At 42.1% G+C, this 17,747-nt stretch overlaps 1 protein-coding gene across 1 annotated transcript in view; it reads left to right on the forward strand.

The window, feature by feature from the left end:
• Positions 1 to 689: 689 nt before the first annotated feature.
• Positions 690 to 17,747, forward strand: part of LOC126173443 (lazarillo protein-like) — a 55,181-nt gene continuing 38,123 nt past the window's right edge. The window contains exons 1-2 of the mRNA XM_049920956.1: positions 690 to 737; positions 8,720 to 8,893. Coding sequence (XP_049776913.1) covers positions 8,762 to 8,893 — 132 coding nt within the window. The 5' untranslated portion in view covers positions 690 to 737; positions 8,720 to 8,761. The remainder of the gene's footprint in view (positions 738 to 8,719; positions 8,894 to 17,747) is intronic.

Below are 17,747 nucleotides of genomic sequence, written 5' to 3' on the forward strand. Positions count from 1 at the left end.
GTGTTTTTCTCAGTTTGGAACGACATTTTGCCGGCCGGGGTGTCTGAGCGGTTCTAGGCGCTACAGTCTGAAACCGCGCGACCGCTACAGTCGCAGGTTCGAATCCTGCCTCGGGCATGGATGTGTGTGATGTCCTTAGGTTAGTTAGGTTGAAGTAGTTCTAAGTTCTAGGGGACTGATGACGTCAGACATTAAGTCCCATAGTGCTCAGAGCCATTTGAGCCATTTGGGACGATATTTTATATTCGTTGGTTGCTCCATATTCACACTCACGACGTTTATTTGGCTATAGGAGACAAATCTGTTACGGTTTTGTGTGTCCGACACTTTACGCCTCTCCTCGATCTCTGTCTCAGTGTTCATGCTCGGCACACGTTTCTAGCGCTCGTGTCCACTCAGGTAACGATCAATTTAACGAACGCTTTATCGACACCTTGTAGAATAAGAACTGAAGGACGGAATATCTCTATTGGGAAGACTGTAAAGTGAGTCAACCTGCAGAGCGCCTGTTTAGGCGATGCGACGCGTCCATTTTGGTTGTGGCGGCTGCCGCACGTGGTGAGCGTAGCCGTAATCACCTGTGGCGAGCAGCGGCTGGGCGGCGTCGGCGGAAGCGGCGGGGATCCGCGTGCGTCACACACGCCCTCGCCTCCCCACATAAAAGCTGCCGGCGCCTCGCACGGCGCCCACTGCCTCGCTGACATCTGACAGCACGCGGGTCAGCTGCCACGCGGGTGGTAAGCGCTCTCCACTTTTAGTCTCTACTCGAATCAGCAGTACTTCTACTTCTAACGTTGCACCTGTCCCCCCTCCGTTTTTGTCCACTAGGGACAGTGTTACCATTTCAGCTACTTCTCATTCGATATTTTGAGTTTTTCCTCAAACATTGTTTAATCTTTACACCATGTCACTTCTTTTCTCTACTCTGACTCCTTCAGACCTTTTTCTCTTAATGCTCCTCTCTCGGAACCCTTCTAAAATTAACATCTTTCTTCTGAAAATAGCTCCTACTGTAGTTTCTTTTGCTTTTATATTCTACATTTCTAAACCTTACTTAACTTCTCGCTTTCAGCTTGTAGTTTATCTTGCCAGAGATACTTGAAGATTTGTTTTGTAGCCTGTACAAATGACCAAAAGTATTAACCTTCTAATCCTTATTGTTTATCTTATTTTCTTTAAGAGTTCTATGTTTCCCATCATTGCTTCATAATTTCCAGGCTTCTCCCCTTCTTATTGGATCTACATTTTTTATCATTTTTTCTTAAATCCTTCTAGTTAGCATAACTTTTAATTAATGTTTACTTGTATAGAGGAATTCTGGTTTCACTATGATGTTGTAATTTTTTATTTGTTATTTCTTGATTCTTATTTGTTATTTTCATTTTCCTCTTTTTACTATACACTGGTTTTATATTATATGCATTTTAATTATATTCAATTGTAAGAAGGTATTGTATAGGCCATAAAGTATCAACAAATTTTAGAAGAAAAATAAGTTAGTGATGTAAGGTTGCAATTCGAAATTCTGGAATAAAAGTACCAATAATACTAATAACAATAATAATAATAGTTTACTTCATGCATATCTTAACATTACACAAGAACTGGGAGAGTGTCAGCCACTGCTAACTAGTATAAATATCATGAGATTACATGGAATAATTTAGGGAAGAACGGAGAAAGCAAAACAGGATGGCTTGATTTCGTAAACAGGTCTCTGTTCCCCATACACGACCAAATATTATACTCTTCATTTTACCGATCACCAAATACTGGAACACGATCAAATGAAATTAAAAGTTGCTTACATGACCAGCACAGATAACCGTTCTGTTCAAATTTTTACAAAATTTGACTAAGATTACTTGATGGAACACACCCTCAGACATTAAGGAATCGCCAGTTTGATGGAGCGGGTGGAGGGAAATGTATTGCGGGGGAGGAGTGGGAGTAAAATTTGTGGAATCCGGCCAAGGGTTGACTACAGTAAGCAGAATGAAGTGGATGTAGGTTTCAGTTGCTATGCAGACATAAAAGGGCTTGGGCAAGGTAGGCACGTTTACTGAGATGCATCAAACCAGCCTTCGGATCAAAGATTAGATCAACAACAGTAGTACAACCAAATGGATCGAAAGCGTCCCTATTCCCGAAAAAAAATGAGTTTACCAGTTCTGCAGACACCAATATGGGTTTCCGAAGACGTGGTTTGTCACTAACATGCTCCTCCTGCTGGTAGCTTACTCAAAATGTAGGTTGCAGAGTGCTGTAAACATTTTAAACAGTAACAGGAGGATAATCCTGCGTGTATTGAATTTTGGAAACTTCAGTTTAGACGACACTTTCAACCACAAACACCGTAGGGAACATACATGAGTTTCCCCAAATAACACCAGTTAAGGCCCTGTAAGGTCACTTTTCGACTCAAAATATGCCAGAAATAAGTTGTCATTAAATATTATCCGTATGATTTGAAGGAATCAAAGTATGTAAATAAGTTCTAGTGTATCACTTTTTGTAATCTTAAAGATACTGTAGCTGCATCCAGCTTCTACAGGTCATGATTACATTTCTTGTATGAGACCTTCCCATTTGCTTCAGTTCCAGAGATCTGATATCTTCTGCTTCTCTAACCCTGCCGCTATTTCAATAAACGTGGATGTCGTAATATGCATGCACTACTCTTTTCGCACGTTGTTCACTAGAAAGCGAAAGATAAAGATGTTTGGTAAATGATGTGTTATGTTATTTCCAGAAATTCACTTTATTTCGTGGCATACTCCCTCTAAGTCGTGCCTGTCTGTTTGGGCGGCGTGCTGAGAATTCAGATGCATAGATGACTATTAAAATAAAAAATAAGTCACCTTGTTTCCGGATAAAATATCTGGAAACCGGATGTGCAACCAAAAATACTTGTTTCATAACAAAAACTACACGTTGAAGAGTTAGATTCCTCAGCCAAGATAAATTTGCGTAATCTTAGAGAAGTATAACGTAGGTACGACTACATCTTTTCATTCTTATATAACTTGCAATTGGACTCTAAAGCTGATTAAATCAGAGTTGAAAAAGTAAATTATTTCGAGTTTAATGTACTGAGATATTCCCAGACCTGGAAGCATATGCATGAACCACTGTTCCAACGTAGTAATATTTGGAGCAGATCCTACACAATGCTTCGTCTAGGACTAACAGTTTTGTATTTTAGTGCTGAAACTCCACTATCCAAGAATGCTGCAAGGAGGTAATCAACAGAATTATGTAACTTCGAGATAGTAACAAGTAAAGAATAACAAACCTCAACATTGAAGAACCTAGTGTAGCAAATTGGATTTTTTTTTGGTGTTCGAACTCATAAATATACGAAATTACCCATGTATAGGTAATTGAACTACATTACTGGCCATTAAAATCGCTACACCAAGAAGAAATGCAGATGATAAACGGGTATTCATTGGACAAATATATTACACTAGAACTGACATGTGATTACAGTTTCACGCAATTTGGGTGTATAGATCCTGAGAATTCAGTACCCAGAACAACCACCTCTCGCCGTAATAACGGCTTTGATATGCCTGGGCATTGAGTCAAACAGAGCTTGGATGGCGGGTACAGATACAGCTGCCCATGCAGCTTCAACACAATACCACAGTTCATTAAGAGTAGTGACTGGCGTATTGTGACGAGCCAGTTGCTCGGCCATCATTGAGCAGACGTTTTCAGTTGGTGAGAGATCTGGAGAATGTGCTGGCTAGGGCAGCAGTCGAACATTTTCTGTATCCAGAAAGGCCCGTATAGGACCTGCAACATGCGGTCGTGCATTATCCTGCTGAAATGTAGGGTTTCGGAGGGATCGAATGAAGGGTAGAGCCACCGGTCGTAACACATCTGCAATGTAACGTCCACTGTTCAAAGTGCCGTCAATGCGAACAAGAGGTGACCGAGACGTGTAACCAATGGCACCCCATACCATCACGCCGGGTGATACGCCAGTATGGCGATGACGAATACACGCTTCCAATGTTCGTTCACCGCGATGTCGCCAAACATGGATGCGACCATCATGATGCTGTAAACAGAACCTGGATTTATCCGGAAAAATGACGTTTTGGCATTCGTGGACTCAGGTTCGTCGTTGAGTACACCACCGCAGGAGCTCCTGTCAAGGGTAACCGCAACCATGGTCTCCTAGTTGATAGTTCATGCTACTTCAAACGTCGTCGAACTGTTCGTGCAGATGGTTGTTGTCTTGCAAACGTCCCCATCTATTGACTCAGGGATCGAGACGTGGCTGCACGATCCGTTACAGCGATGCGGATGAGATGCCTGTCATCTCGACTGCTAGTGATACGAGTCCGTTGGGATCCAGCACGGCGTTCCGTATTACCCTCCTGAACCCACCGATTCCGTATTCTGCTAACAGTCATTGGATCTCGACCAACGCGAGCAGCAATGTCACGAAACGATAAACCGCAATTGCAATAGGCTACAATCCGACCTTTATGAAAGTCGGAAACGCGATGGTACGCATTTCTTCTCCTTACACGAAGCATCACAAAAACGTTTCACCAGGCAACGCCGGTCAACCGCTGTTTGTGTATGACAAATCGGTTGGAAACTTTCCTCACGTCGGTACGTTGTAGGTGTCGCCACCGGCGCCAACCTTGTGTGAATGCTCTGAAAAGCTAATCATTTGCATATCACAGCATCTTCTTGCTGTAGGTTAAATTTCGTGTCTGTAGCACGTCATCTTCGTGGTGTAGCAATTTTAATGGCCAGTAGTGTATCTTTCACCTCCATACTTTCGGTGCCAGTCGCAGTTAGTTTCGTATATTTATTTGTGACGTATGAATTTAGAGGCTGATGATGAGTTCCTGGAATTGTTATAACATAATTCTTAAGTAAACGAGAGTAACAATAATTTCAGTTGGTATTAGATGAAAGTAATACATGATTACGGTCACAATCACAATTGACGAGTACCCGTGTATAGTTTCCATTCCTTACTAAACTTGGTTGGTTATAGCACCATGTCATCTTCATCGAAATCGTCACTGCGACTTTTGTGCCGCTGCTGCGTCTTTCTTCAGGGGTTAGCTTCCCTTTAAACTGATTACGCACAAGTTTGAAGAAGGCATCAGTGCAGATCACACATTACTACAATGCGGCAAGTTTTACTTTACGTGATAGCTACTGAGCGGAAAGTTAAAATTTTACGTGATAGCTAGTGAACAAGCATATTATCCGAGGATAGTAAGCAAAGTTTTAATTATCACATTGAGAAACTCACGTTACTTCTCTGAAATTTGGCGACAGTGTTAGTTCTCCTCTGTATGTTCATCGGACAACACGACACATTTTTCACAACAGTGGGTGACTTGGCAGAGATCTTGGTTGTAGGCTGGCTGAATTTTGGCTATTCCGCAAAATGTTCCACTTCGAAAATCAATTTGTCGTTATTCTAGAAACGTCTTCCACCGACGATTTCACCATCTGAGGAAAGAAGAAGAAGTCACCGGGTGAGAATGCGGAGAGTGGTGGAAGGGGGTGGGGGGGTGGGGGGTTGAAGTAGAACGCGTGAGTCTACTCCATACAGAATTAGCAATTCGTTCTCGTGGAGCATAAACCCCTGCCGAAAGCTCCACCGAAAACTTTGTCATTACAGGCTCCCGCTTCCCCGTCAGGAGATTTCGTCAGTATGCTCCTGGGCGAGTGCCCTTCAAGAGCCGAATCTGTTGGCACCGCACTGTGGCAGTCACAAAAACTATTCAGGACCAACTTACCCGATCACTTTATTCGTCACTGCGACTTTTGTGCCGCTGCTGCGTCTTTCTTCAGGGGTTAGCTTCCCTTTAAACTGATTACGCACAAGTTTGAAGAAGGCATCAGTGCAGATCACACATTACTACAATGCGGCAAGTTTTACTTTACGTGATAGCTACTGAGCTATCTTTTTTCGGCTGTGATGGATTTACATGGTTACACTGTTCGGTTTGCTACTTTGTCTCTGGGTCATAGTAACACGCGTAATACTCGTTCATAGTGACTGGGTGGCTAAAAAAAAACCTCTATATGTGCCTGACACAGCTGCCACGTTTCCACTACTAGTTAGAAGAGCATTTTTCAGTAGGTGTGAGCAATGGAGAATCCAGCAGACAGTGAGTTTTGTCATCCTCTAAAAGTCGTACAAGATAACTGTTTTCTAGTTTTCCGTTGTCGTCTGGAGGCACCAGGGCCTCACTTCCGTTGCTAATCACGACTCTTCAAAGTGAGGTGTTCGGCTATTCGGTTCTTCATCATTCACACTTTCTTATTTGACTGCACTGGTAGCGCCAAGTAACAGTGGCTCGTATGATAATGCATTGTTGCCGCACACATCTACCGACTCATCATGGGGTGTTATGTCGTCGTTTCTCTTCAAATGCAGAAAACTAATTACCTAGAACTCGGTACTCGAATTTACCAATGAGGGTGTACCGTTCCGTTTTGACCTCTCTAGTGGCGCGCTTCGGTACTGTGGCGCATGGATTTCATTGCGAAACAGTCCTGCGCATACGGACATGCAAGTAAACAGATAAAAATAATAATAACGTAACTTGTTCGAGGTCGCGCCAACTAACCACTGAGTCATATGATAATGCATTGTTGTCACACACATCTACCGACTCATCATGGAGTATTATGTTGTCGTTTCTCTTCAAATGCAGAAAACTAATTACCTATCCTTGGATACTAAAGTTTACCAATGAGGGTTCACCGTTTCGTTTTGACCCCTCTAGTGGCGCGCTTCGGTACTGTGGCGAGTGGATTTCATTGAGAAAGAGGCCTTCGCGTATGGATATGCAAAGTAAATAAATAAAAGTGATAATAATAATAATAATAACGTAACTTGTTCCAGGTGATAATTAAAGCCACGCCTGTGCTGCTACTCCTCGTACTTAAAAAATTCGGAAGAATTTCGCAGACTCTTTTCGTCTCTTACTAATAACAGTGTTAAGCTTCTGCTTAACCTGAGGTGATGTAAATCATGGGATACCTCGTAATATTTTATCGGACTATATTTCGCCCGGCAGCAGTTCGACGTGCCATGGACTTAGTAGATCGTTGGATGTCACCTGTAGAAATATTGAGCCATCCTGCCTCCACAGCCGTCCAATAATTGCAAAAGTGTTGCTGGTGCAGGGTGTTGAGCACGAACTGATCTTTGGATTATGTCCAATGAGAGTTCGACGAGTTTCATGCCAGGCGATCCGGGTGCCCAAATTATTCGCTCGAATTGTCCAGAACATTCTTCAAACCGATCACGAACAACTGTGCCCAATGACGCGGCGCATCGTTGTTTGACAGCATGAAGTCAACGAATGGCTGCAAATGATCTCCATATACACGAACATAAGCATTTCCCGTCAATGATCGGTTCAACTGGATAAGAGGACAGAGTGCATTCCATGTAAACACAACCCACACCGCCGGCCAGTGTGGCCGTGCGGTTCTAGGCGCTTCAGTCTGGAACCACGTGGCCACTACGGTCGCAGGTTCGAATCCTGCCTCGGGCATGGATGTGTGTGATGTCCTTAGGTTAGTTAGGTTTAATTAGTTCTAAGTTCTAGGTGAGTGATGACCTCAGAAGTTAAGTCGCATAGTGTTCAGAGCCATTTGAACCATTTGAACAACCCACACCATTACGGAGTCAGCACCAGCTTGCACAATGCCTTATTGACAAGTTGGGTTCATGACTTCGTGGGATCTGTGCCACGCCCGAACTGTCTACTGTTACGAACTGAAATCGGAACTCATCTGACCAGGACACGGTTTTCCAGTCGACCAGGGTCCAATCGAGATTGTCAAGAGCCTAGGAGAGGCGCTGCATTCGATGTCGTGCTGCTAGCAAATGCACTCGCGTCGGTCGTCTGCTGCCACAGCGCATTAATGACAAATTTTGCCTCACTGTCCCAACGGATAACTCATTCGTGTGGTTATTTCACACAGCGTTGTTATCTGTTAGCACTGACAACTCTACGCAAATACGACTGCTCTCGGTCGTTAAGTGAAGGCAGTCGGCCAGTGTGTTGTCCGTGGTGAGAGGTAATGCTTGAAATTTGGTAGTCTCGGCACACTCTTGACACTGTGCGTCTCGGAATATCAAATTCCCAAACGATTTCCGAAATGGAATATCCCATGTGTCTACCTCCAACTACCATTCCGTCTTCAAAGTCTGTTAATTCCCGTTGTGCGGCCATAATCACGCCGGAAACCTTTTCACATGAGTATAAATGACAGCTCCGCCAATGCACTGTCCTTTCATACCTTGTGAATGCGATACTACCGTGATCTACATATGTGCATATCGCCCTCCCATAACATGCGTCACCTCAGTGTGCGTTGATACTTCATGGTAGATTAGAACTGTGGGTTGGACCGGAACTCGAAGCCGGGACCTTGTGGAAGTAAAGTTTCGGGGACGTGTCGTCGGTCTTGTTTGGCTGTCTCACTTCGTAATACATTTGCCAGGGATATGTGAAAGTGACAGGTTCGAGTCCTGGTCTGGTACACAGTTTTAATCTGTCGGCAAGCTTCATATCAGCACACAGTCGGCAGCAGAGCGAAAAATTCATTCTGAGTTTGCTAATGATACTCCTTTTAGACGTATATGCTTGGCTACTCTGACTGAATGCCCTTTATTTGCCTGCTGATTCACTCGCGAACTTTAAAATTCCAGCCGAGAGTGATATACGAGACACTTCGCTTCGGACGGGAAGAAATGGCTGCAGCTGCGACGTACCACGTAGCCGTCCTGGCTCTGGCTTTGCTGGCGCCACCTTCGCTGTCTCAGAAAGCTGGCCTGGGACCTTGTCCGGAGGTCGACGTCATGCCCGACTTCAACGTGTCTGCCGTGAGTATCCCAGCTGTGTGCCAAACAGTACCGGCGAACCAGCACCACAGGCTCCGGTACATTTCGCCCGATTTCAGTATACACTTAATCACTCGGTCCTTTCAACTACAGATGCAAGAAAATACGTAAAATACTTCACTAATTTCGTTCATTCCCTTGCAGATTAAGTATTTCATAGAATTTTTAATTTACGTCTCACTTTACGAAACTACATGCATTGAATCATTCGTGGAGGTTTCTGGTTTAGTTACCATCGTATGTTTGTATTGAGATCTTGCGCTTATGATTGTTTAATCATTCTTATGATTGACTCACAACCAACAATGAAAGGTCTTTGTTCCTGTTCTCTATTTCTGACGAGAGTTAAGAACATTCTCACCATTCTAAAGAATAACTCGAGACTCATTTCCACTGCAGGATAGCTCAAAACGTGTTTCTAGACTCGTTACCTCAAAATGGAATATCAGTACGACGAAGAAAAAATTCGAAATCATTATGCAATATTTTTCCCTTACTATCCAATACGTGTATCGAAGAAGCAACAAAGGAAACAAAGACAGGTTTCGGAGTGGGATTAAAATTCAAGATGAAACAATATCAATGATACGTTTCGCTGATGACGTTGCTAATGACGGTGAAAGTGAGGAAGAAGTACGGGACATATTGAATTAAATGAATAGAGTACTGAAAACGGGGTATGAATTGAGAGTAAATCGAAGAAAGACGAGGTGTATCAAAAGTGAGATTAGTAATAAATTTAAACACCAAAATTGGGGACAACAATATGGACAAAGTGATGCAGTTCCACCATCTTGGAAGCAGAGTAATAAATGACGGAAGTAGCAGGCAGGATGTAAAAAGAAGACTAACACAGTCAAGGAAGGCATTCCAGATCAAAATAATCATCAGCTTTAACATGAAGAAGAAATTTCTGATAATGTACGTTTGCAGCGCAACATTTTAAAGTAGTGAATAATCAGTAACCAGCTGCACAAACGAAATTTTATTTTCTTAACCGGCTTCAGGCATTTAGTGCCCTTCCTCAGAAGGTTATAATTATTGCATTGACATTCACAAATAATGCGATAGTTAAAATCTTCTGGAGAAGTTCCCGAAAACGGTTAAGAGAATAAAATTTCTTTTGTGTAAGTGGTTTTTTATTGTTACAATAAATACAAAGTAGTTGCTGAAGATAGATAAAAGCACTAAAAAGTAAATTATGTGTAACTGCATGCAAACAAATTAAATCACGAGATGATGTCACGAAATGGGACACTAAAAGTGATAGATGAGTATTGCTATTTGGGTAGTAAAATTGATAACCGTTCTAGAAATTGATAGAGAGACAATAGGTATTAACCGCGACTTTGTTGAAGGAATTAATCCAACATTTGCCTGAAACGATTTACGTTCCCAGTGGAAAAAATAAATCAGCATCATCAGACGAGAGTCCTAATCACTGTTTCCTAAAAACCACTTAAATGTCTTAAACACAGCAAGATTCTCTCGTGAAAGTCAAGAATTTTCCATGAAGTCTGTGTCTTTAAATTTATTTTTTAGCAACACAAATGGGATCTTTCTTAAGGCATATGTCAACATATACTTAATGAAATGGTACGTTAAGATTAAGAAATGAAGAGTTTCGCCCCAGAAGTGGCAAGGAAAGGAAAATTTTGAAAACTGTAGCTGGAGTACTGGACAGGATGATATGGCGCGTTAAAACATCAAGGACTGGGTTCCATGCTACTGGACGAAGTTATACAGAAGAGAATTATTGCACTCAAACACTAGAAAATTTACAGCAAATTAATGAGGACACTGTTTGCATGTGCTACTGTGGAAAAGTGAGATTATGTACTTGATTCCAGTTGTAGATGGTTAATCCCATAATCAAAACTAATGGCAGTATTTGTGTTTGCTGAAAAGCAAGGCAATATTTTGTCACCATCTCTGAAGGAAAAAGATTTCATTTCGAGAAGGATGGGAACAAAATCGATAACAGCTTGTTAGAGGTGACAATTCCATCCGAGTACACACGTGAAGAGATTTCAGGAAGTTTACCAAGACCTAATCTGGATCACGTAAGGCCCAGCTACCTCCGCGGACATTGTTCCATGTTATCTTAAGCTCTACACTATCTCACTCAGTATCAACGTTTCCGCCCATCTGCCAGATTTACAGTAGTCCACTTTGTCGGTACTTCTGTAACCTATACAGAATAGCATGTTGTAGCAGTCACACATTACATCGCTACACAACAGACACCAGACGTTCCGTGATAACTCCAGAAATCTATGTACTACAAAATTCGGAAATAAGACTGTTGTGTTTGCCTACTACGAAGTTGCCCCAGATTCAAATAGCGCACTTTGGTAAGTACCAAGCGGAAGGCGGAAAAACTTACTTCCTGCAAAAACTTCATATGATACAAATATCACGACCTTCACTGAAGCGCAAAAGAAACTGGTATAGGCATACGTATTCAAATACAGAGATATGTAAACAGGCAGAATACGGCGCTGCGGTCGGCAACATCTATGTAAGACAACCAGTGTCTCGCGCAGTTGTTAGATCGGTTACTGCTGCTACAATGGCAGGTTATCAAGATTTAAGTGAGTCTGAACGTGGTTTTATAGTCGGCGCACGTGCGTTGAGACACGGCATCTCCGACGTGGCGATAAAATGGGGATTTTCCCGTACGACCATTTCACGGGTGTATCGTGAATATAAGGAATCCGGTAACACATCAAATCTCGGACATTGCTGGCGGCCGGAAAAAGATCCTGCTAGAACGGGACCAACGACGACTGAAGAGAATCGCTCAACGTGATAGAAGTGCTGCCTTTCCGAAAATCGATACAGATTTCAGTGCTCCACCATCAACAAGTGTCAGCGTGCGAACCATTCAACGAAAAATCATCGATGTGGGCTTTCGGAGCGAAACGCCCACTCGTGTACCCTTGATGACTTCACGACACAGAGCTTTACGCCTCAGCTGGGACCGTCAGCACCGACACCGATGACTGGAAACATGTTGCCTAGTCGGACGAGTTTAGTTTCAAATTGTATCGAGTGGATGGACGTATACCGGTATGGAGACAACCTCATGAGTCCGTGGACCCTGCACGTCAGCAGAGAACTCTTCAAGCTGCTGTAGGCTCTGTTATGGCGTGGCGCGTGTGCAGTTGGAGTGCTATGGGACCCCTGATACGTCTAGATACGAATGTGTGAGATGTCACGTACGTACGCATCCTGTCTGATCACATGCGTCCATTCATGCCCATTGTGCATTCCCCCGGACTTGGGTAACTCCAGCAGGATAATGCGACCACCCACACGTCCAGAATCGCTGCAGAGTGGCTCCAGGAACACTCTTCTGAGTTTAAACACTTCCGCTGGCCACCAGACTCCCCAACATGAACATCTTTGAGCATATCTGGTATGCTTTGCAACGTGCTGTCCAGAAGAGATGTTCTCCGCTTCGTACTCTTACGGATTTATGGACAGCCCTGCAGGATTCATGATGGCAGTTCCCTCCAGCACTACTTCAGACATTAGTTGAGTCCGTGCCACGTCGTACTGGGTCCCTGCTGCGTGCTCGAGGGGGTCCTGTAGATATCAGGCGGGTATACCAGTTTCTTTGGCTCTTCTGTATAGAAGCTCTGGCGAGAGCAGCAGCGCGATCATAGAGACACACGTACGTAGTATCTGTGTGGCATTTATATCGCTGCTTAAGTTCTCTCAAGGTCGACTGAGCTTTTAAAGAACGAACTTCCTGTTTCACGTATGATGAGTGCGTGTTACGTGACCTACAGTCACAACCTGCCTGTCATTAACAGACAGAGTCACGAAGGATCCGTCGACATGGAACGCATTATACCTAAGTCATAACGTGCACTGCCGTCAGAGCAGCAGAATGCGGCTCGTATTACTGAAACTGAAAATTTATTGTTTTTCTATGGCGACCGTAACTTACTCAAATGTAACTATATACTCTGAGCCCTAAGCGTAGCACCTGAAGTTTTGAAACAAATAGGCTTTATATGCCAAAATCATGAATTTGATGATGATGATTTTTAAATATGCTAGGTAATTAATGGTCATAAATGTACTATTAATGTATTTTAGTTTAAAGTTAAGCATAGTATAGATTTAGTTTCCAAACGAAATTACGAACATTGTGTTAAAACAACATGAAAAACTTACTGAAAGTGGAAATGGAATGAAAAGCTTTTTGTGCCACAGTTTAGTACTCGGGCAAAAGGTAGTAAAAGTTCATTCTACAGCATGGAACAAAGCCAAAGGTGCAAATTTCAATTTTAAATATTTGATGACTAGTTTAGAGTCGGGATCCATCTTGAAATCATCCTACAGGACAGAAAATAAAAAATTCAATCATGGACAACACAGGTGTTACCAAATGATTAACCGCACGTCAAAAATGCAGTACCTATCGTTTCAAGATATACGGACCAGGCAGTCAATATGGCATTTCCTAAAATATAAGAAACATATCAAAATAAACATATGCGAGTAACAAAGTGCAAATATACAGTTGCAGAGCAAACAGACAACTGGCAATTTACTCCTGCAGCTGCGTAAGGAAACCTCGGGAAGGGAGTGCCATAACAGGATTTAGGAAATACCTTTCGTATTTATTACAATTTTGCCTAGTCGCCAAATCACGACATAATAACAGTACAAGTCAACAATAAAATTAACATTTTTAAAGTCTGTTCCAAAAACAGTAAAATACTTCAATTCAGCGAAAAGCAAAGCACAGCAGCGGTACATACGGCACATAGGACAAAGATGTAATCCAGCATGGTACGTAAAAATCATTAAATGTATGTGGTCATTATTTGTCACGTCGTGCATCATTTCAAGCAAATCTTGCTTCTTTTCTTCATAGATGTGGCTTGTAATTTTCGTGGCAGGTAGTAGCATTTTCTTGTTGTCCTCTTCTCCTGCTCTTAACTACATTACGGCTATTTCTGTCTAACCACAACCACTGTACTTTTGATGTGTTTATATTTGCTGTGTTTATATTACAAACTGCTGCTTTCTTGAAATCTAAGAAGTCAGATGCTTTCATATTGCTGACGATAAATAGCTTAAATTTCCTTGATTCCCGTCTCAAGTCCTTTACATCTTGTGGAACAACATATTTGGTAACTCAAGAACAACCATTTTGCCCAGATTTGGTGTAGTTTAGTGATCAGTAATGAGACTTATCTCCTGTGCTGGACGAGCTTTTGCGGGAATACATTTATTGCTTGAACTTAATGTATTCATTCCCTCCATTTTTCAACTTTTTCCTTCCTGCTCCTACAGTACCTTCTCTTTTAATATATCGTTTTTACAGCTCAAAGTGTTACAAACATTTGCAGCCTTCGCCATTTTGTCTAACACTGAAGAGTAAGCGCACGGAACGTTCACTGAAGGGCTAAAGAAACTGGTACACTTGCCTAATGTCGTGTAGGGCTCCGCGAGCACGCAGAAGTGCCACAACACGTTATGAAATAGACTCGACTAATGTCTGAAGTAGTGCTGGAGGGAACTAACACCATGAATCCTGCCGGGCCATACATAAATCCGTAAGAGTACGAAGGGCTGGAGATCTCTTCTGAACAGCGCGTTGAAAGGCATCCCAGATATTCTCAATAACGTTCATGTCTGGAGAGTTTGGAGACGAGAGGAAATCATATACTATGATAAAAGCCTGTTCGATTTTATATAACTGGTAATGCTTGTTTCTGGTTTAGCGACGGTTAGGGGAGCAGCTCTGAAAAAAAGAAAGTATTTCTTTATTTTTAACCTAAAGCTGCTAGTCTGAATTTGGTGAATCCTAATGCAATGAGCAGTTTTAAGAAAAGTTGACTATACCTGGTGATGTAAAAGTATACAGCATGATTCAGGTTATCTATTCACCTGAAATACTACGTGAAGCCTCACATTTTTTTTTATTCTGTTCACCCAGATTAACTGCGTAAAGTCCTCACTAAATGAAGTGTAGTCCCTTTTCATATTACATAGATATCGCTATCAGCTTCACTTTTTCAGATAGAACTTTAGTAATTTCTGCTGCTAGTATTGTAGTTCCAAAGCAGACGAATTCAACGGCTTTCACTCTTCCAAATCCGATTAGTAGTTTCGAAGAAATTACAATATTTAGAACTTTGTATTAACATGTTTCCAACATGAATGCGATTGCTGTCTTACGCGAAAATTTCTTATTCTTCAGCAGGACTGTCGTGCCAGATTGATGGTTTGCTCCCGACTGACGCACTAAGAGAATCTATTTACAGAAGCGGAATAGTGGAGAAAAGTTTAATTTAAAGCCGACATTAATCACACCTGGCTGTATGTGTTTGGAACTACACTCTATATGGAAGACAAAGGATTGGTGTCTAATGACGATTCGCAAGTTAACTGCAAATTTCTGTTCTAGTATCTGCCGCAAACTTGAAAGAAATGTGATCTGCACACTAAAATTCGAATAGGTTTGCAAAACAGGAACTGAGGTGCAAACATTGTTAAAGAGTAACATAGCGGATGAGTTTAATGTCAAGGATACACAATTAGATTTGAAAATGAAATCAGCAGCACCGGCAACGGAAAGGAAATCGTAAAAGAGTCTGGTCATGAACTCTTGCTTGAAACGTTCAAGACTGCTCTCTCTCGATTGCATGGATGTCTTGGGGATCATCTAAGAAATTTAGAGAATTACACAATAGCCAAGCATCGTAGAGCCAGACATCTAGCATCATTTTAAAATCCCATACCTTATAGATTGTAAAATATGCTTGTTTACGTATTTGTATATTGACAGTATTTGTGTATTAGTTCGTGCTGGGTCATTTCAGCGTGCTCGCGGGAGCCCTTCACAATATTAGGCAAGTGTACCATTTGTTTGACTCTTTAGTGTGTATTTGATTGGTGACATCGTTGTCCAAGATAAAACCATAAACAGTGGACATTAGGAAAACTTGGAAGCATCGTTTTCTTGGTCAGTTCATTGTTCTGCTTGCATTTGATAGTAGCTTTGAAGCTCATTGACGTGGTTGCACCAGCCCTGTTCATTTTATAATTTATGATAATGTTTCGCTTTATCTTTGTCATAATACCACCTTACCAGCGTACAGAAACCTCCTAATATTTTGTGGAGAGGCAATCCGAAACACGTTTATTTTTCCATTTGAGCGCTAGAACCGATGCCTCCCTAAAGAAAATATCATGCTGCTTGAGCGTCCTTGTTTAGAAAATTGTAAATTGACTCTTGCTGCATCTTGAGGTCAAAATATCAACTTCTACGGCTATCCTTCAGCCGGCAGCCGTGTAGCACAGGGAAAAATGATTCGGGCAATGGAAAACCAGCGCCCGTGCGGTATGCGGCCGCTGTCCATACGGCCGATCCATGTGCGCCCATATGGCGTACTAGCATAGTGCTTTATGTGTTAAAATTTCATTTATGACACCTAGTTTTGGAAATGTGCACCGTGTAGTTCAATACGCGTTTGGAATCGCAAGTGTTACGGACCTCTGGTCAAACTGAGGAGAATCCTATGTTATCATTGCCGCTACTGCAACAGTGTGATGTTTTAAATACTCTCGGGTCGTCGGTACTTGTGGATAAATTTCATATTAAGTTTACCCCATATAGCAGTGTCTAGGAGTCTCAAATCAGACGAACTTGCAGGCCAACTGATAACGCCTTTACGTCCTATCCAAAAATCAGAAGAAAACTAAGTGAGCGCATTTTGCTGGCCACAAGTAAATAGTGAGCCGGGCACCCATCATGTTGCTACCAAATACATATTTAAAGTGATGGCGAACTGGTTAGACCATTGGACTCGCGTTCTCAAGGATGACGTTTTCAATCTGGGTACAATCATCCAGATTTGGGTTTTCAATGTGCTCCCTAAACCGCCCCAGGCAAATGCCTGGATGGTTGCTTTGAAAGGGCACAACCGATATCCTTCCCCTTTCTGAAGCTTCCAGAGCTTATTTTCTATTTTCAATGAACTCGATGTCGACAGGATGTTAAAACCTAATCCTCCTTCCTTTTAGGAGAGCCAGTAGCATTTCGGTAAGAGACTGTGCGCATATTTTACCTATTAAGATTCCTTCAATGAAGTAAGAAGCAATAACTTAGTCGCCAATAATGCTGTACCAAAGATTCACATTCCACTGCCTCTGATATTCCACCTGTGTCAGCCATTACGTGTTATCAGCGTCCAACAGTGGACATTTCGTACATTCAGCTTTCCATGATTTGCAATGTTCCCTTCCTCAAAGCCAACTGCTTCCGGCAGCTTTCAAAACCAACTCTCCCAACGCCGATAACTTTCATTATTTTGGGTCGCCAGCCTCACTATAAAAGGTTCACCGTCTGAGACTAGGTGAATTATTCTAAACAGAAATCAGTGGCCCATCTGACAATCACGAAGATCCCGCGTCTGTTCTAAGGATTGTCAAAACGTACAGAAACCAATGCTGAAATACAGACAACATACAAAAACCTAGTCTATCGTCATACAAAGATTATGGTGGACGCTGAAGATGAAATAACAGCGCATAGGCCATTTAGCACTTACAAGTGGAGAGACTAACTGTTAAAAGGATATGGCAGTATAAATTAAACGTGAAAGTTTTTCTAATCACATCCTTTAATATCCGTTTCCATCATTTTACCCTTTCACAAGTAAGATTTCCTCTAGTCTCTGTATTTATATGACCCAATAAACGCTCCTTCTTTACACTATGACAAATAAGATATAATGTAGCATTTGTTACACCCATAGATACTTCCAATCCTTGCTGACAGCAAGTAGAATCCACAAACTACCCGTCC

The sequence above is a fragment of the Schistocerca cancellata genome, chromosome 1, assembly GCF_023864275.1.
Source record: "Schistocerca cancellata isolate TAMUIC-IGC-003103 chromosome 1, iqSchCanc2.1, whole genome shotgun sequence".
Classification (NCBI taxonomy): Eukaryota; Metazoa; Arthropoda; class Insecta; order Orthoptera; family Acrididae; genus Schistocerca; species Schistocerca cancellata.